The sequence below is a fragment of the Eulemur rufifrons genome, chromosome 3 (assembly GCF_041146395.1).
Source record: "Eulemur rufifrons isolate Redbay chromosome 3, OSU_ERuf_1, whole genome shotgun sequence".
NCBI lineage: Eukaryota > Metazoa > Chordata > Mammalia > Primates > Lemuridae > Eulemur > Eulemur rufifrons.
The window spans coordinates 83,985,962-84,006,823 of NC_090985.1; the positions used below are offsets into that span (position 1 = coordinate 83,985,962).

A 20,862-nucleotide genomic window follows, 5' to 3' on the forward strand; every position below is an offset into this window, starting at 1 on the left:
AAGAAATAAATCCACACATCAATAGTGAACTTATCTTTAACAAAGGTGCCAAGAAGGTACACTGGGGAAAGGACACTCTCTTTAATAAATGGTTCTGGGAAAACTGGACATCCATATGCAGAAGAATGAAACTGGACCCTTATCTCTTGTCATACACAAAAATCAAATCAAAATGGATTAAACACTTAAATCTAAGACCTGAAACTATGAAACTACTAAAAGAAAACATTGGGGAAATGCTTCAGGTCTGGGCAAGGACTTCTTGAGTAATACCCCCAAAGCACAGGCAACCAAAGCAAAATTGGACAAATGGGATCACATCAAGCTAAAAAATCTTCTATACAGCAAAGGAAACAATCAACAAAGGAAAAAGACAGCCCACAGAATGGGATAAAATATTTGCAAACTAGCTGTCTGACAAGGGATTAAAAAGTATAATAAAATATATAAGGAGCTCCAACAACTCAAAATGAAAACAATCAAATAATCTGATTTAAAAATGGGCAAAGGATCTGAATAAACATTTCTCAAAAGAAGACACAGAAATGGCCAACAGGTATACGAAAGAATGCTCATCATTAGTCATCAGGGAGATGCAAATCAAAACTACAATGAGATAACATCTCACCCCAGTTAAAATGGCTGTTATCAAAAGAATAGGCAATAAGCAATGCTGGTGACCATGTGAAAGAAGGGGAAACCCTCATACACTGTTGGTGGGAATGTAAATTAGTGCAACCAATGTTGGAAAATAATATGGAGGTTTCTCAAAAAACTAAAAATAGGCCTAAAATATCACCCAACAATCTCACTGCTGGATATACATCCAACGGATGGAAATTCAGTATAATGAAAAGATATCTGCACTTGCATGTTTATTGCAGCACTATTCACAATAGCTTACATATGGAATCAACCTAAGTGTCCATCAATAGATGAATGGATAAAGAAATTGTGGTACATATACACAATAGAATATTACATGGCCACAAAAGAAATGAAATCCTGCCATTTGAAAAAACATGGATGGAACTGGAGAATATTATGTTAAGTGAAATAAGCCAAGCACAGAAAAACAAATCTCACTTATTCTCACTCATATGTGGGAGCTAAATATTAAAACAATTGATCTCATGGAGATAGTGAGTCGAATGACAGTAACCAGAGGCCTAGAAGGGTAATGGGGAGGGGGGATAAAATAAGGATGGGTAACATGTGCAAAAATACGGTTTTATAGATAGAATGAACAATATTTGATAGTACAACAAAGTGATATAATCAACAAGTTAGGGTATACTTTAAAATAACAAAAAGAGAGAATTGGACTATTTCTAACACAAACAAATGTTAAATGCCACAGTTGATGGATATCACAGTTACCCTGATTTGAATAATTCACATTGTATGCCTGTATCAAAACATCACATGTACTCTATAAAGATATACAACTATTAATACCATGTGTCAATTAAAAATTTAAAATTTTTAAAAAACTTAATGAACCCAATCAGAAAAAAATACAAACAAAACCATACGTAGGCACATCATACTGAAGTTGCTGAAAATTAAACATAAAGAGAAAAATCTTAAAAACAGAGAAAAAAGATACATTCCAAACAGGGAAACAATGAGAATGTTAGCTGACTTCTCACCAGAAACAACAAAAGCCATAAGACAACCATGTCAATAAAAATACTAAATGTAAATGGATTAAATACCCCATTTAAAGATATTGTCAAACTATATAAAAAGGTGAGATACAACTTTATGTGACTTGCAAGAGGCTCTCTTTATTTTTTATTTCAGTATATTACAGGGGTACAAATGTTTAGGTTACATATATTGATTGCCCTTGCCCCACCCGAGTCACAGCCTCAAGCACGTCCATCCCCCAGATGGAGTGCACCGTACCCATTAGGTGTACATATACCCATCGCCTCCTCCACCCTCCCATCTGCCCAACACCCGATGAATGTTATTACTACATGTGCACTTGAGTGTTGATCAGTTAAAACCAATTTGATGGTGAGTACATGTGGTGCTTGTTTTTCCACTCTTGGGGTACTTCACTTAGTAGAATGGGTTTCAGCTCTATCCAGGATAATACAAGAGGTGCCATATCACCATTGTTTCTTGTGGCTGAGAACTCCATGGTATACATATACCACATTTTGTTAATCCACTCATGTATTGATGGGCACTTGGGTTGTTTCCACATCTTTGCAAATGTGAACTGTGCTGCTATAAACATTCGAGTGCAGATGTGTTTTTTTATACAATGTCTTTTGTTCTTTTGGGTAGATACCCAGTAATGGTGTTGCTGGATCAAATGGTAGTTCTACTTGTATCTCCTTGAGATATCTTCATATTGCTTTCCACAGAGGTTGTACTAGTTTGCAGTCCCACCAGCAGTATATGAGTGTTTCTATCTCTCTGCATCCATGTCAACATTTATTGTTTGGGGACTTTTTGATAAAGGCCATTCTCACTGGGCATAAGTGATATCTCATTGTGGTTTTGATTTGCATTTCCCTGATGATTAGAGATGTTGAGCATTTTTTCCTGTTTGTTAGCCATTAGTCTACTTTCTTTTGAAAATTTTCTGTTCATGCCCTTTGCCCACTTTTTGATAGGGTTGTTTGATTTTTTTCTTGCTGATTTTTCTGGGTTCTATATAGATTCTAGTTATCAGCCCTTTATCAGATGTGTAACATGCAAATATTTTCTCCTATTCTGTAGGTTGTCTGTTTGCTCTCATGATAGTTTCCTTGGCTGTGTAGAAGCTTTTTAATTTAATCAGGTCCCATTTATTTATTTTTGTTGTTGCTGTAATTGCCTTTGGGGCCTTCTTCATAAATTCTTTCCCTAGGCCAATGTCTATCAGAGTTTTTCTAACATTTACTTCTAGAATTCTTATAGTTTCATGCCTTAGACTTAAGTCTGTTATCCACCATGAGTTGATTTTTGTGAGAGGTGAAAGGTGCAGATCCTGTTTCAGTCTTCCACATGTGGCTATCTAGTTATCCCAGCACCATTTATTGAATAAGGATTCTTTCCCCCAGTGTATGTTTTTGTTTGATTTGTCAAAGATTAGATGGCTATATGCGGGTGGTTTTATATCTGGGTTCTCATTTGTGGTCCATTGGTCTATGTCTCTTCTTGTGCCAGTACCATGCTGTTTTAGTTACTATAGCCTTGTAGTATATCTTGAAGTCTGGTAAATTGATGTCTCCCAATTTGTTCTTTTTGCTTAAGATTGCTTTTGCTACATGGGGGTCTTTTCTGGTTCCATATGAAGCATAGAATTATTTTTTCTAGATCTGTGAAAACTGATGTTGGTATTTTAATAGGGATTGAGTTGAATCTGTATATCACTTTGGGTAGTATAGACATTTTAACAATGTTGATTCTGCCAACCCATGAGCATGGTATGGTTTTCCACCTGTTTAGGTCCTCTGCTATTTCCTTCCTCAGTGTTTCATAGTTCTACCTATAGAGGTCTTTTACTTCCTTAATTAAATATATTTCTAGGTACTTTACTTTCTTTTTTGCCATTGTGAAGGGTACTGAGTCTTTGATTTGGTTCTCACTTTGACTGTTGTTGGCATATAAGAATGCTACTGATTTTTATACATTGATTTTATAACCTGAGACTTTGTTGAATTTGTTTATCAATTCCAGTAGTCTCATGGCAGAGTCTTTAGGGTTTTCAAGATATAAGATCATATCATCAGCAAAGAGAGATAGTTTGACCTCTTCTGGCCCCCTCTGGATGTTCTTGATTTCTTTCTCTTGCCTGATTGCTCTCACTAGGACTTCCAGCACTATGCTAAATAGAAGTGGTGATAGAGGGCAACCTTGTCTGGTTCCAGTTCTAAGCAGGAATACTTTCAATTTTTCCCCATTCAGTATGATGTTGGCTGTGGGTTTGTCATATATGGCTTGTATCAATTTTAGGTAAGTCCCATCTATGCCTATTTTGTTAAGCATTCTTATCATAAAACGATGTTGAATTTTGTCAAATGCTTTTTCTGTGTCTATTTAGAGGATCATATGGTCTTTGTTTTTGCTTCTATTTATGTGGTGAATTACATTTATAGATTTGTATATATTGAACCATCCCTGCATCTCTGGGATGAAGCCCACTTGGTTGTGATGGATTATTTTTTTTTTTTTGATAAGCACCTGAATTCGGTTTGCTAGGATTTTGTTGAGAATTTTTGCATCTATATTCATAAAGGATATTGGTCTGTAGTTTTCTTTTTTTGTTGTATCCTTTCCTGGTTTTGGTATCAGGGCGATGTTGGCTTCATAAAACGTGTTGGGGAGGATCCCTTCATTCTCGATGTTGTGGAATAATTTCTGCAGGATAGGCAGCAGTTCTTCTTTGTAGGTCTGGTAAAATTTGGGTGTGAAACCATCTGGTCTGGGACTTTTCTTTTTAGGAAGGTTTTGTATTGCTGTTTCAATTTCAGTACTTGATATTGGTCTGTTCAGGAATTCTGTTTCTTCCTGATGGAGCCTAGGAAAGCTATGTGTGTGTTTCTAAGAATTTGTCCATTTCCTCCACATTTTCCCGTTTATGTGCATATACGTTTTTATAGTATTCATAGATGATATTTTGTATTTCCATGGCATGAGTTGTAATTTCTCCATTTTCATTCCTGATGGAGCTTATTACAGTTCTTTCTTTTCTGCTTCTCATTAATCTAGCCAGAGGCCTGTCAATTTTGTTCAATTTTTTCAAAGAACCAACTTTTTGTTTTATTAGTCTTCCATATAGTTCCTCTGTTATCAATTTTATTTGGTTCCGCTCTGTTCTTTGTTATTTCTTTTCTTCTGCTGGGTTTGGGGTTCGTTTGCTCATCGTTTTCCAGTTCTTTGAGAGGATTCATTAGATTGTTTATTTGTGAACTTTCTGTCTTTTGGATACGGGCATTTATGGATATAAATTTTTCTCTCAGGACTGCTTTAGCTGTGTCCCACAGATTTTGATAACTTGTGCCTGCTCTATTATTTAGTTCAAAGAATATTTTGATTTCCATCTTGATTTCCTCTTTAACGCAATAATAGTTCAACAGAAGGTTGTTTAGTTTCCATGAGTTTGTGTAGAGATGAGAGTTTCTGTTGGAGTCTATTTCTAATTTTATTCCACTGTGGTCTGAGAAGATATATGGTATAATTTCTATTTTTTTTTAATTTTTTGAGACATGCTTTGTGGCCTAGGATATGGTCAATCTTAGAAAATGTCCCATGAGCTGATGAGAAAAACGCATATTCAGTGGTTTTTGGGTAGAACGTTCTGTAAATGTAAGTCAAGCCCATTTGTTCTAGAGTTGTATTTAAGTCCATTGTTTGTTTATTTTCTGTTTGCAGGATCTGTCCTGTTCTGTCAGATGGGTGTTGAAGTCTCCAGCTATTATGATATTGCTGTTTATCATTTTGTTAAGATCAAGTAGGATTTGGTTTATGAATCTGGGTGCACCTGAGTTAGGTGCATAAATATTTAGAATTGTTATGTCTTCTTGTTGAATTGTACCCTTCAGCATTATATAGTGATCCTTTTTGTCTTTCATTACTTTTGTTGATTTGAAGACTAAGTTATCTGAAATCAGAACTGCTACGCCAACTTTCTTTTGGCTTCCATTTGCTTGAAATATTGTTTTCCATCCCTGTACTTTTTTTTTCAGCATATTATGGGGGCATAAAAGTTTAGATTACATATATTGCCCTTCCCCCCCAAAAGCAGAGCTTCAGGCGTGTCCATCCCCTAGACAGTATGCATTGCACTCATTATGTATGTATACACCCATTCCCTCCCCCACACACACACATCTGCCCAACGCCTAATTAATGTTATTCCTAAATGTGCTCTTAGGTGATCATCAGTGAAACCAATTTGATGGTGAGTATATGTGGTGCTTATTTTTCCATTCTTGCATCCCTGCACCTTGAGTCTGAATGCATCCTTGTGCGTTAGATGTGTTTCCTGAAGACAGCAGATACTTGGCTTGTGTATATTTACCCATTCAGCCAGCCTATGTCTCTTTAGTGGGCAATTCAAGCCATTCACATTTATTGAGAGAATTAGCAAGTGGGGCAGATTTCTGTTCATCCTGTTGAGTTGAACTTTGTTACTTTGCTTTCTCCCTTGAGCTATTGTGGTATCTGGCCTTTGACCTTTAGCTTTTGGATGATTTTACATTCATGTGTGTTTATTGTGCTGACCCGTGTGTAACACTGTTTTGAGTACTTCCTGGAGGGCAGGTCTTGTTTTGATGAATTCCCTCAGTCTTTGCTTGTCTGAGAAGATCTTTATTTCTCCTGTGTATACCAAACTTGGTTTTGCAGGGTATAAGATTCTAGACTGGCCATTATTCTGTTTGAGAAGAGTGAGAATGGGGCCCCAGTCTCTTCTTGCTTGTAAGGTCTCAATTGAGAAGTCTGCTGTTATTCTGATGGGTTTTCTTTTGTAGGTTACCTGCTTCTTTTCCCTTACAGCTCATGGGAGGGCCTCTAGGGTGGTTTTTTTGGTCAGTCTCATGACTGTGTGTTGTGGTGTCTTCCTGTTTGCAATTAATCTCCCAGGAGTCCTTTTAGCTTCTTGTACCTGGATATCTAGATTTTTAGCAAGGCCTTGGAAATTTTCCTCTATTATATCCTGAAATAGCTCATGCAACCCTTGTGTGTTGTCTTCCTCGCCCTCAGGTATACCTATGATTCTCACGTTAGGCCTCTTCACATAATCCCACATTTCTTGTAGGCTTTATTCTTTTCTCTTATTTCTCTGCTCTGTCTCTGTGACTGACTTATTTAATTGAAAGGTGTTATCTTCAATCCCTGAGATTCTTTCTTCTGTTTGATCTACCCTGTTCTTGAGGCTTTCCACTGTGTTTTATAATTCCTTGAATAATTTCTGCATTTCCAAGAGTTCCGTTTGATTATTCTTTAATATTTCAATTTCTTTAGTGAATTTTTCTTCCAAGTCCTGGATTTTTGTGTGTGTGTGTGGTTTCTTTGTGTTGGTAATCCATTTTTTCTTGCATGTCATTGAGTTTTCTTATGATCCATATTTGAAATTCTTTGTCATTTTAGTGTTCTGAATTTGATTGATGTCCATTGCTAGAGAGCAGATGTTCCTTTTTGGGGGTGTGCTTTCTGTTTGATTCTTCATACTTCCAGAGTTCTTTTGCTGATTCCTTCCCACCTGGATCAGTTGTTGCTTCTTACCTTTAGATTTTCTTTTGGATAATGACATACCCTGTTCAGTCTCTGAGCCAGTAGGTGGTGTTTATGGGTGAGATTCAACCACACCCTTTATGATGAGTCAGTAGATGCAGTAAAAGGGTGTGCAGAATGACCTCCCTGTTGGTAGTTGTCGCTTGCTAGGAGGAGCAGGCTGCAGTGTTGTTTTTGGGTCCTGCAACCAGTTCTTGGTCCTCTGGAGAGGCACTCTAGTGCCTCAGGTTGTGAGAGGGGCCCTGGGACTTCCAGGTGTATCCTTATTCTCCACCTCAGTGGGGACAGGTGGGGGAGTGAGTCTGGGCAGAGCTCGGTTGGGTGAACCTGCCCTCAAGTTCCACAAATGCTGTTAGCAGGGGTCAAAGGTCTGTTCTCTGCTTCTGGGCAAAGCTGCCAGGGAGGGGCTGAAATGGCCCCACTCAACTGAAAAGACTGTGTGGGGGGGGGAGGGGCTGTCTGATACCACCAGTCTGGAGCAGGCCTCGTTCCTTTCCACCCTCCCCTATTCTGCAGTTTCTCCCGGGCCTCTGCCAGCAGGCAGGACCTTAAGCCAGTGGATTTTCCCTGGGGGTGATGCGAGCCAGGAGGTTCCCTGCCCTGGACTGCAACCTGAGCTGGGTGCACAGCCCTCCCATGGGAGGAGGGTCGTCTCTCAAGCACACTGATCTGTCCCTGAGGGCACCCACACCTCAGCAGGCTCGTTCACAAATATCCCTTCTATGTCCCGGGGCAATGTGATCAAGACTTGGGTGTACGAGATGTGGTCTGCAGGCCTGTCCTCTGGGCCCTGGAGATCAATCTCTGACCCTGCCAGGGAGAGGAGTGCTGGTCTCAAGTCACCAAAGGGGTATCCAACTGGATCAATGTCTCTTCGCCTCAGGATTTGCCCCGCTTTCCTGGAGTCACCAGGCAAGCAGCACCTGGGTGGTCTGATGGGTAGGGAGGTCACAGTCTGAGTACCCCTCAGTGCACTGTAGGGCCCCAAAAGGAAAGGTCTCATTCCCTGCAAATGTCTCGGGGTGGTGGCTGAATTGTCTCTCTCGGCAGCGGCAGCAGTGGGTAAGGAAGGGGAAGGGGAGAATGAAGCAACTTGGTGCCTGCCAATCGGCTCAGGTTTGCGGGCGGGGAGGTGCCCTGAGGGACCTAGGAGCCTGGTGCCCTGTCTGCAAGAAGCTCAGCGCTCACTGGCGGCAGCACTCTCTGGGCTGATGTTGGCAGGTCTCTCCAACTGCTCAGGAGCCCACCAGCAGTCTAAGATGCAAGGGAGGGGAAATTTAACTGCTCCACCTACCCTCGTTGCTGGTCTCCAAGACTCTCTGGGGCCTTTCTCCTTCAAATTCTCCTCCGCAACTTCTTCCTGTGGAGTCTTCTGCAGTTTCAGGAACCCTTCCTTCTGACCGTCATCCAATCTATGTTTGTCTGCCTGTTTATTTTTTTTTTTTCACTTTATTCTAAAATCTGTCTTTCTTACAGAGACACTCTGTGTGGCGGTTTTTCTCCTCCGCCATCTTGCCCCTCCCAGAGCCTTCTGATAAGAGGCTCTCTTTAAACACAAAGACACAGATAGTTTGAAAGGAAATCACCAAAAAAAAGTTGATATAGCTATACTAATATCCCAGACAAAACAGATTTCAAATCAAGGAATATTACCACAGATAAAGAGGATCATGTCATAATGATATAAGAATCAATTCATCATGAATACGTAACATTTCAAAATCTGTATGTATCTAATAATGAAGCTTTAAGATACACAAAGCAAAAATTGTCAAAGGTAAAGAGAGACAAAGACAAAGCCACATTCTTAGTTGAGGGTTTTAACACCTGACTCTCAGTAATTAAAAGGAAAAGTAGACCTAAAAAAAAAAATCAGTAAGAACACAGATAGCTTGAATAATGTGATCAGGTTAATTGATCTAACTGACATTTATAGAACACTACAATCAAGAACTGAAAATTACAAATTCTTTTCCAATGCACATGGACTATTCACCAAGTTAAACAATATGCTGGGCCATAAAAATGAGTCTTAATAAATATAAAAAGGTTGTAATCATACAAAGTACGTTCTCATAATGAAATTAAATAAGAAATCAATAACATACCTAGAAAAAATATTTGGAGATTGAAGTAAAAAGACCAGATCATAAATTTTTATAAATATCCCATCCTAGGAAATTTGAATGCAACTAAATGACCTCTAAGGGGTTGTAAATTGAAAAGTAGGTAAGAAAGAGGGTTCAATTATTTAATGCCCATTTAATGCTATAGAATGGCCTAGAGATCTGTGGGAGGAGGGAGACATGTCCCATTGTATGCTATTTTATATAACTTGAACTATTTTAAAACCATGTATTTAAAAGGAGCAAAAATCATTTCCATATTTTAAATAATTCAAATGCCTTTCATATATCCATGAAAGGAAAACTCTTCTTTGGCAAAGAGAGGTTTTTATCACAAATAATATATATAATAGAAATGTAAAAGTGTCATCTAATTTACATTCTGGAAATGAAACACTCTACTCCAGAGACCCATGAGTAGTAACAGCATACTTAGTCGCAGCAGGCACACACACCTAATAAATAATTCATGTTAATATTCCTTGTGTTTCATCTACTAACACAAATTCAATTTATCTATTCCTTAGGGAAAGGAATCCACAGTTCAGCAAATCTCAACTTTTTCTGTATTCAGCCTGGACAAACTTTTGGATAATTTGGTCCATTTTTATGAACTGTTCAATGTTTGCTTATTTCTTACTATTTGTCTCAGTATTCTGCCACTTCCTGAACTAAGAAAATTCAGAGAAAGAAAAAGACAGACAAAAAGAGGAAAGTGTCTGTTTTTCTACCTGGCATCTCTTACTAATAGCCAACCTAATTCAATTTTTCTTTTTCTTCTTTTTTATGATTGTTTTTATAGGCAAAACATTCACATAATTCAAAAATCAAAAAATATAGAAAGTTATACAGTGAAAAAACTCTATCCCAGTCCTGTGACCCAAGTACCCAGCTTTCACCTGACCTCATGACCACAAGAATTCACTCATTAGTTTCATATGTACCCTTCTAGAGTTTATTTAGGCAAACATAAATATATATTCCTTTTCACCATCTTTTTTTGCACAGATCATAGAATACTATACCTGATGTCTGCATCTTATCTTTTCACTGAAAAATACATCCTGGAGATCTTTTCATTTCCATACATAAAACATTTTTTTTTTTTAAGGAAGTAGGGGAGTGAGAAGGGCAGTTTAATTCCCTTTTCTGTTTTTTCCAGACAGAATCTTACTCTGTTGCCCTGGGTAGAATGCAGTGGTGTCATCATTTCTCACTACAGAGTCAAGCTCCTGGGCTCAAGTGATCCTCCTGCCTCAGCCTCCCAAGTAGCTGAGAGGTGTCTACTACGATGTCTGGCTTATTTTTCTATTTCTAGTAGAGATTGGATCTCACCATTGCTCAGACTGGCCTCAAACTCTGACTCAAGCAACCCTCCCGCCTCAGCCTCCCAGAGTGCTAGGATAACAGGCATGAGCCACCCTGCCCGGCCCATAAAGCACTTTATCATTTTTCATTATAGCTATGTAGTATGCCATTGCATAGATATATCATAAATTCTATCAAAAGATATTTAAATTGTTTTCAATATTTTGCTAATATAAACAATGTACAATTAAAAAATTGTGTGAATATATCATTTTACATATATGCAAGTGTGATAAACTCCCAAAAGAGTAAACCCTTAAAGATACATTTATTTATATTTGCAGTATGTTCAAACTGCCCTCCATAGATTATACCAATCCATACTCTGATCAACAAAGTATGAAAGTACCTGATTTCCCATGCCTTGCCAAAAGGGTGTATTATCATTTAGATTTTTGTCAATTTCATGAGGAATAATATTCCAGTGTAGTTTTAATTGGCATTTTGTATTATGAATGAGGCTTAGCATCTTTCATGCAACTTAAAACTCATTTATATTTCCTTTTCTATGAACTACCCTTATTCTTTTCCCATTTTTCTATTGTGTGAATGGTCTCTTACTTTTTGACTTCCAGAAGCTCTTTAATATTAGAGGACTAGCCCTTTGTCTGTTAGAAGTTGCAAATATTTTTCCCTCTTAATGTTTTCCTGGTGGCTTTGTTTTTGCTTTTATTTGGGGATTTTTGCTTTTGTCTATTAGCATGCATTTTTTACAGTCAAATCTACAATTCTTATAGCTTCTGGATTTTGAGTCATAGTTATAAAAGATTTCCCCATTCCAAGGTTATAAATGAATTCTCCCATGTTTTCTTATAATACTTTTATGGGTTTTTTACATTAAATATTTGATTCATTTGAAATTTATCCTGCTATGTAGTATCCTACCTAGTAGTATACCCCATAATATGCTATCTTAAATTATCCCAATTCTAAAGTTAATAAAAACCTTTAGTGTTCTCATATTGGCTATTGCTTATTATTCTATTGTAGTCAATTTCAAAAAAAAAAAAAAAAATAAGTCTGTGGTCTGTCTATGCACATGGCATACAGAGAAAAACTCTTTCCTTGCACTTGTGGCATGGATATAAGGGGCAGGGAGGGAGTGTTACTCTAGAAACAAAGCTCTTCCAGATTATCCTGTCAAACTTTCTCCTGGCTTGAAGGAATTAGAGCCCATATTTTGTCACATCAAAGACTGAGGGATGCTAAAAACATAAACTACATTTTGAAATTCCCTCAATCCTCACTTCTATGTTTCTACCAATATATTTCTGAAGATTTTACCACCACCTCCACAGAATGAAGATTTCACCTCTACAGAAAAGGCTAAACTCTTTTCCAGATCATGTGCCATAGTAGGGCATGGCCTGAGCCTGACCTTCATGTGAAAAATATTATTGTCCAATTAAAATTTACAAACTTTATTTCTTTCTAAATGGCTATCGAATTTTCCCAACACTTCTAACAACTAAGCACAGTATCAATAAGACTGTACAGTATCTATATAACAGTATCAACTACATTCACTAAATTTCACTTACAGACAATCACAACCAATAATTATAGAAACACATATATTTCAAGTATACATGAAATATTCATAAAGATGGACCATATGTTAGAAAATAAAATCTAAATAAATTTCAAAAGATTGAAATCATAAAAGTATGTTATCTGACCACAAAGAGATTAAATTATGAATCACATTAAAATATCTATAAAAGATTCAAATATTTGAAAAAAAGTTAATAGTCTAACCATTGGATAAAAGAAGAAATCACAAAGTAAGCTAAAAAATATTTTGAACTGATAAATAATGAAGACAAAACATATCAAAATGTCTGAGATATAGCTAATGCAAGAATTATGGGGAAAGTTACGGCTTAAATGCTTTATTGGAAAGAAGAAATGGTTAATGGCGACAATAGGTTTCCATAAAAATGAGAAAGAAAAAGAAAAGCAAATTAAACATAGAAATGAGATAGAAAAAGAGAAGCAAATTAAACCTAAGTACATAGAAGGAAGGAAATAAAGATAAAAGCAGAAATCAATGAAACAGAAAAGAAACAAGCAACACAGAGAAATTAACAAAGCTAAAATTTGGTTTTTTGAAAAGACAGAAGAAGGCCGGGCGCGGTGGCTCACGCCTGTAATCCTAGCTCTCTGGGAGGCCGAGGTGGGCGGATCGTTTGAGCTCAGGAGTTCGAGACCAGCCTGAGCAAGAGCGAGACTCCATCTCTACTAAAAAATAGAAAGAAATTATATGGACAGCTAAAAATATATATAGAAAAAATTAGCCGGGCATGGTGGTGCATGCCTGTAGTCCCAGCTACTCGGGAGGCTGAGACAGGAGGATCGCTTGAGCCCAGGAGTTTGAGGTTGCTGTGAGCTAGGCTGACGCCATGGCACTCACTCTAGCCTGGGCAACAGAGTGAGACTCTGTCTCAAAAAAAAAAAAAAAAAAAAAAAAAAGAAAAGACAGAAGAAACTGATAAAGCTCTACCAAGACTGAATAGCAGTTGGGAGAGGGAGAAGGAAAAAAAAGAGAATACAAAATGCCAATATCAAGAAGGGAAAATATGAAATCACCAAAGATCCTACACAGATTAAACTATAATAAGAAAATATTGGGAACAACTTTATACCAATAAACTGGAAAAATCTGATGAAATAAATTCCCTAAAAAATACAATTTAATAACACTGACACAAGATCAAATAGAAAATCTGAATAGCCCTATATCTATCAGAGAAATTCAATTAGTTCTCAAAAATCTACACACATTAACTCCATCTAATATAATTTTGATAAAATATATTTTATCAAACATTTAAGGAAGAAATAATACTAGTCTTGTCCAAATTTCTTCAGAAAATAAAAAAGGAACATTTTCCAACTTATGAGGCCAACATAAAATTAATCTAAAACCTACCAAAGATATCACAAGTAAAGAAAATGACAGGCAAATATCCCTCATGGGCATGGACACAAAAATGCTCAACAAAATATTTGCAAATCAAATTCAGCAACATATAAAAAGAATCATAATTAACTGGGTCTATCCCAGGACTACAAATTTGGTTTAACAGTATAAAAATCAATGAAAAAAATGAATCAATGAAACATCATATGATCATCTCAATAGATACAGAAAAATATTTGACAAAATTCAACATTCATCCATAATAAAAAAAATTCTCAAGATATTAAAAGAGAAGGAAACCTCTTCAATCTGATAAAAGGCATCTGAAAAACCACAACAGTCTAGGAGAACATTCAACACTTTACTCCTGAGATCAAGAATAAGCCAAGAATGTTGCTTTCATTCCTTTTATTCAACATTTTATTGGAGGAGCTAACCAGTCAAATAAGGCAAGAAAAAGAAATAAAAGAAAATAAATATTTTAAACGAGGAAGTCAAACTGTTCCTATTTGTAAATGGCATGATGATTTACCCAGAAAAATACTTGGAAACCAAACAAAAAAACTACTACAATTAATGAGGTTAGCAAGATCTCAGGAGGTAAGATTAGAAAAAAATCAATTGTATTTCTATCTAGTGGAACAATGAGAGGCATTTAGAAAGTTCACAGACCAAGGACATAGGCTCACTAAAAGACTGATACCTAATCATAGGAACACAGAATGTTTTCCATTCCCCTACGCCTTACAACCACATTACTGAAGTCTTACTTACTGCACTTCCTTTCACCCGTATGTCATGTCAAGCTTTTTTTTTTTATTTCAGAATATTACGGGGATACATTTTGGTTACATATATTGCCTTTGCACCACCTGAGTCAGAGCTACAAGCATGCCCATCTCCCAGAAAGTACACGCTGCACCCATTAGCTGAGAATTGACCCATCCCCCCTCCTACCTGTCTGACACTGGATGAATGTTACTTTCATACGTGCACAAACAACACATATGTGTTGGTCAATTAGTACCAATTTAATGGTGAGGACATGCAGTGCTTGTTTTTCCATTCTTGTGATACTTCACTTTGAAGAATGGGCTCCAGCTTCATCCAGGATAATACAAGAAGTATTAGTTCACCATTTTTTTATGGCTGAATAGTACTCCAAGGTATACATATACCACATTTTGTTAATCCACTCATGCATTGATAGGCACTTGGGTTGCTTCTACTTCTTTGCAATTGTGAATTGTGCTGCTAAAAACATTCATGTGCAGATGTCTGTATTATAGAATGTCTTTTTTTCCTTTGGGTAAATACCCAGTAATGGGATTGTTGGATCAAATGGTAGTTCTACTTTTAGTTCTTCAAGGTATCTCCATCTTACTTTCCATGTCAAGCTTTCAACCAAACATTACAAGGCATACTTTAAGATACAGTTAGAAGAAACACAGCAAGTATCAGATAGAACCAAACTCAGATATAGCAAGAATTTTGAAATTATCAGACTCTGAATTTAAAATGACTATGATTAACATACTAAGGGCTGTAATGTAAAAGGTAGACAACATCCAAGAACAGATGGGCAATATAAGCAGAGATAGAAACTGAGAAAAAATAAAAAAGAAATGCTAGGGATCAAAAACACTATGACAAAATACTTAGAAATATATTTAACTAAGGCCAGACACGGTGGCTCATGCCTATAATCCTAGCACTCTGGGAGGCCATGGCGGGAGGATTGCTTGAGCTCAAGAGTTTGAGACCAGCCTGAGAAAAAGTGAGACCATCTCTACTAAAAATAGAAAAATTAGCTGGGCCTCCTGGCACATGCCTTTAGTCCCAGCTACTTGGGAGGCTGAGGTGGGGGGATTGCTTGAGCCCAGGAGTTTGAGGCTGCAGTGAGCTCTGATGATGCCACTGCACTCTACCTGGGATGACAAAGAGAGACTCTGTCTCAAAAATAAATAAAGAAATAAAGTCTATTTAAAAAATCAGGAAAAAGAATATATGACATCAAGTTGTATTATAAAGATATAGTAATTAAGACAGTATGGTTTATTTGCAAAATGATGATTATGTAAAGAATACTAAGGAGTACACAAAAAAATTACTAGAACTAAAAAGTGAACTTAGCAAAGTCATATAGGATAAATTATCAATATAAAAACCAACTAATTCTACATAACAACAATGAATAATTAGAAATTGAAATTAAAAATAAATACCATTTATAAGAGCATCCAAAAAATGAAATACTTAGAGAAAATTATAACAAAGTATGTATAAAATCTATATGTTGAAAACTACAAAACATTGCTGAAGGAAATTAAAGAAAGTCTAAATAATTCTGAAGTGCCTAACCTAAAAAAAAAAGTCTAAATAAATGGAGAGGAAACCCATGTTCATAGATTAGAAGACTCAATATTGTTAACATGTCATTTAGAACTGTATATTTTAAATATGTGCATTTTATCATATATAAAATTATACTTCAATAAAGTTCATTTGTTTAAAAATTGATTGATATATTGTTAACACAGACTTTCCTTGAACAGATTTGCATCCCAGGTATGCATAACCTGTGTAGGCCAGGGAACCTCAAGCCATGAAATTATGTGTAGACTCCATCTGATAGAACCTCCAGGCATCTACTAAGAACAAAGTCAAGGCCTCTAGAGAGGGCTTTGTGAAGGCCCCACAAATTATTTTTTCAAGGGCAATGACCAGAACACAATCACTGGTACCAGGCATACAGGAAAACAAGGCACTATGAATACCCAATTGTAGAATCAGAGCCAGCAGTAACAAACCTGAAAGGGCTTCAGATATTGGAATTATAAATAAAACAACAATGCTTACTATGTTTAGCAAAGATATAAAGACAAGTTTGAAAATACTTGCAGTGAATAGAAAACTATAAAAAGTGACATAGACTTGAAAAGATAGAGCTTCTGAATTTATAATAAACAAAATTTAAAACTCAGTGGTTGGATGTAATAACACCTTGCCCACAGTGAAAGAAAATAGTTGTCAAATAAAAAAGAGTTATGAAAAATTTTATAGATTGTACCATAAAGAGTCAAAAAATAAGAATTTTAACAATCTAACATGTAAGAGTCATGTTAGATACAGTGAGAAGTTCTAACTTACATTTGACTGGCGTTCCAGAAGAGAAAGAAACAGAAATGTGGTAAAGAAAACGTTAGAAAAGATAATGGCTAAGAATTGTGCAGAACCAATGGAAGATAATAATCCACAAAATCAAGAGAACTAGCAATTCCTAAGCAAGAAAAATAATATCTACACTTAAACATATAATTAAACTGTAGAAACCCAGAGATAAAGAGAAAAATCATAAGGGGAAAAAGACAAAATACTTTCAAAAGAGCAGAAGTTAGACTGAAATCTAAGTCCCCCAAAGCAACAATGGAAACCAAAAGACAAGAGAATGTAAGATGTAGAGAGAAAATAAGAACTCATCTAGAATTCTATAGTCACTAAAATATTTCTCAAGAAAGATGGTGAAATAAAGACATTTTCAAACAACCAAAACTTGAAAGATGATGTCACCAATAGACCTTCAATAGATGAAATTCTTAAAAACAGACCTAAGGAAGGCAGACGATAAGTGATTCTAGGTGGAAGGTCTGAGATTCAAGAAGGAATAAAAAATAAAGTGATTAGTAAATCTATGGGTAAACATATACAAAATTTAATAGAATTTAACTACATAAAGCAGAAAAAATAATGTAGTAATATCATCTAGTGAGATTAAAAACAAGAATTAAAAGCCAGCAATATTAATGTATAAGTTGGAAACATGGTTAAATGGAATTCAAATGTTTTGAGGTCTTTATATTATCAATATTAGCAGTAAAGGGTTTTTTTTTTTTTTTTTACTTTACACCTGGGATAATTTAAGAGTACGTGGGTTACACTTTTAGGTAGGACTCAGCATGTTGAGCAGACCCATGCTCATGTCAAAACAAGAGAGACTAGAAACTGAGCTGATGTTTCTACAAATGTTTCTTGCCGGGAATATTTGCTGATTCTGTTACTCAGGACAGGAGGTTGAAAATCGGTATTTTTTTTCCCCAGGCTGTTGTTAGGAAACAGAGAAACTAGCATAGGTTTTAGAGGTCTTACAGGACTGTAGACTGAAGGACCACAAACTCAGCCAGTTTTTCCCAAAAGACATTTGCCAAATTTTAAAACTATAACATAGAGGCTAAAAGCTAACCAGAAAGTCTTGGAAAAACAAAGCAGAATTTTTGGCAGTCTTGTGGTGCCAAGGAGATAAGGATTAGTGTTCAGAACCTGTGGGGATGAGAATGACCACACCACGCTCTCAGTGCCTTCGAGGCTGCACCGTAGGAACACAGGCAAACCAAAAGTACACTGAACCTTATTCTAAATGCCTTCCAGAGAAAAAGAAAAATACCATCATTTGGAGCCTCAATCATCTTTTGTATACAATGTGTGACATCCAATAAAAAGTTACTAGGTATATCAACAAACACAGAAAAATAAAGGCAATTTTTTCCTTCCTTTTATGACACAATTTATAACACAATGTCTTGCAGTAACTTAAAGTCATTTGCAACATCAATGAAAACAGTTTTGTAGATGTGAAAATTTTCCATCAATATAATGGCAAATAACAGAGAATTTAACATATTTCTAAAGTCTCTGCAAAAGTAATTATCCTTCTTCAGATATTATAACTACGTAATTTTTGCTATTGCTCATACAGAATACTCATTAAATCTCACTTATTACACACATATTTTACTTATCAGCACTTTTACTCCATTTCTTTAAACATTTTCATCTAATTTAGAATGTATTGTTCCAAAACTGACTTCCAATACCAACAACTAAAGTATTTTCTTTCCAGCTTTTCTAAAATATGTAAACTTTTTTCTTATTGCACATTCTGTTTCTCTTACATATTAAACTCTAGCTTTGAAAAGACAAAGTATGTGAAAAATACTTTGAGAACTATAAATCTCCATACAAACATAATGGCATTATTATTCATTAAAATAAGAAAAGCTGGAATTTTTCTTAATACTTTCAACTAAGGCCCATGAATTTGTTGCTTTTTAACAGGATAGAATCAGAAATTAACTTCTATGTAAGCTATAAAAATAGCCCAAATCCAAAATCTAGTTTTAAAAAAGTATGTTATCCTCTTTTAATAGTGCCTTTCACTTTTTTCTTTACTTTTAAGCTGTATATTACTTTTAACAAAATGAAATCCCCTAAGGTAATAATGGAGAGGTCATATGAAATTAAATATATGGAGAATCATAGAATTCTCAGACCTATTTAGATTCCAGTTTCTTTACCTCTGACGTGGGGGCGGGGGGGGGGGGGGGGGGGCGCGCCCCGAGGCGGCCAGGGCAGTATACCTAACCTAAACTTTTGTACCCCCACAATATGCTGAAATAAGAATAAAAAAAATAAGGTTTCAAACAAAATGATTGTTAAGGTTGTTTTTAATTCTGTCTATGATTCTGAATCTAGCTCACCACATGGCTATTGCATTATTGCAATAAAAATCACATTTAGTTAAATCAATGGTATAAGTAACTTTAAGTGCTCTCTCAGAGTTGCAGGTAATAATCTATACTTGCACAATCAGGCTTAGAATATACACAGAAGATAAAAATTTCACAAGACGTAGACGTCTTTTTCCTTTCTATAAAAACAGAGTACATATCAGAAAAAAGTAACCTAATGAGGTAAATTAAAACACTCTGTTAACGAACCTAGAAAGTTCTGACAATGCAGCAATGACTCATCTAAGCACCACTAGTGAGGAGCAAGTAACCTTTGTGCTACATGCAAATAGGGGACCTTTGTACATGTGACTACCCAGATACAAAAAGGTAGTCTCTGTTTGGATAAAGAAAAAGTGTTAATGATCAAAAGTGTATGCTTACCTTGTAAAAACTCCTCCTTGCAAGCAATGAAGTAGAAGCAAACAATGCTGACTTTCTTGGCCTGTTTTCTTTAAATCAGCCTTGAACCAAGAATAACTAAAACACTGGACCACAAGTGTTCCAAAAAGCATAAAGCTTAATGCTAATATGCCAAAAACATATTGTCCTTCATGGAAAAACTTGACAGATATCCATATGTCCACAATTAAGTCAGTTATATAGATTATAATGCCAAGAACTGACATCATAAAATCATGTTTAGTATATTTCATTATGAATCACTACAGCTCTTGGTTACCTACTTTCTTCTCTCATACAAAAAAAAAAAAAAAATGCCAGAACAAATATTAGTGCATCCTTTGGTAAAGCACTGAATTTTAATTGCCACTCCCTACATCTATTTAGAGGAAAGAAAGAATATTATGAAATTGGAACACTAAAACCAAAGTGACTAATTTTAACTTTCTTTTCTGAATCTCTAATCCAGATTCAATGTTACAAGGCTTTATTCAATCTTCTGTTTCACCATGATCTTCGTTACAGCTGACAAGACCTAAAATGAAACATAAACTTAAGTTCCTAAAAATCTTGAGTATATTAAAAACCCTGGGCCATGATTTTATCAAAGCTCTACTTTTTCTAGAAATAATGTATTACCACTAAATATAGTTCTTAAAATAGCTTTGGGAATCTAAAGTCTCAGAAACATACTTATTAGTTGACAAGGTCCTCTCACATTATCTTTTAAAATCGTAACCTATTCACAAAGATATTTATCACAGGACCATTTATAGTGGCAAAAAATTGGAAATAACCTAAATGTATCAATATAAGCAAATGGTAAAGTAAATAAAAGTAGATTCATAAAATGGAATATTACAAAACTACTAAAATATAATGTTTTAGCTGTGAAACATTCTTAATATGTTTTTAATCCTGTAATTCCATTTAAGATTCTATCCTAGAGAAATATTCACAAATGTGCACAGATACTCTTTGCAGAGCCTTTTTTATAAGAGCAAAATATTTAAAACTACCTCAGTAGTCCCCCACCTGTTTGCCACCAGGGACAGGTTTCATGGAAGACAATTTTTCCACAGATGGGGGCAGAGTAGGAGTGAAGCTTTATTGGCTCATGGATCAAGGTGTCATTTCATCTTTCAAGTCTTAATATGTAAGAAATATGCTTTAGGGCCGGGCACAGTGGCTCATGCCTGTAATTCTAGCACTCTGGGAGGCCAAGGCGGGTGGATCATTT

The 20,862-nt window shown here is 35.9% G+C and overlaps 1 protein-coding gene across 1 annotated transcript in view; it reads right to left on the reverse strand.

Annotated features, from left to right (window-relative positions):
- The window catches only part of XKR9 (XK related 9), a 41,554-nt gene extending 21,678 nt beyond the window's left edge, over positions 1–19,876 (reverse strand). The window contains exon 1 of the mRNA XM_069466385.1: positions 19,605–19,876. Within this exon, the coding sequence (XP_069322486.1) occupies positions 19,605–19,876 (272 nt within the window). The remainder of the gene's footprint in view (positions 1–19,604) is intronic.
- Positions 19,877–20,862: the final 986 nt, after the last annotated feature.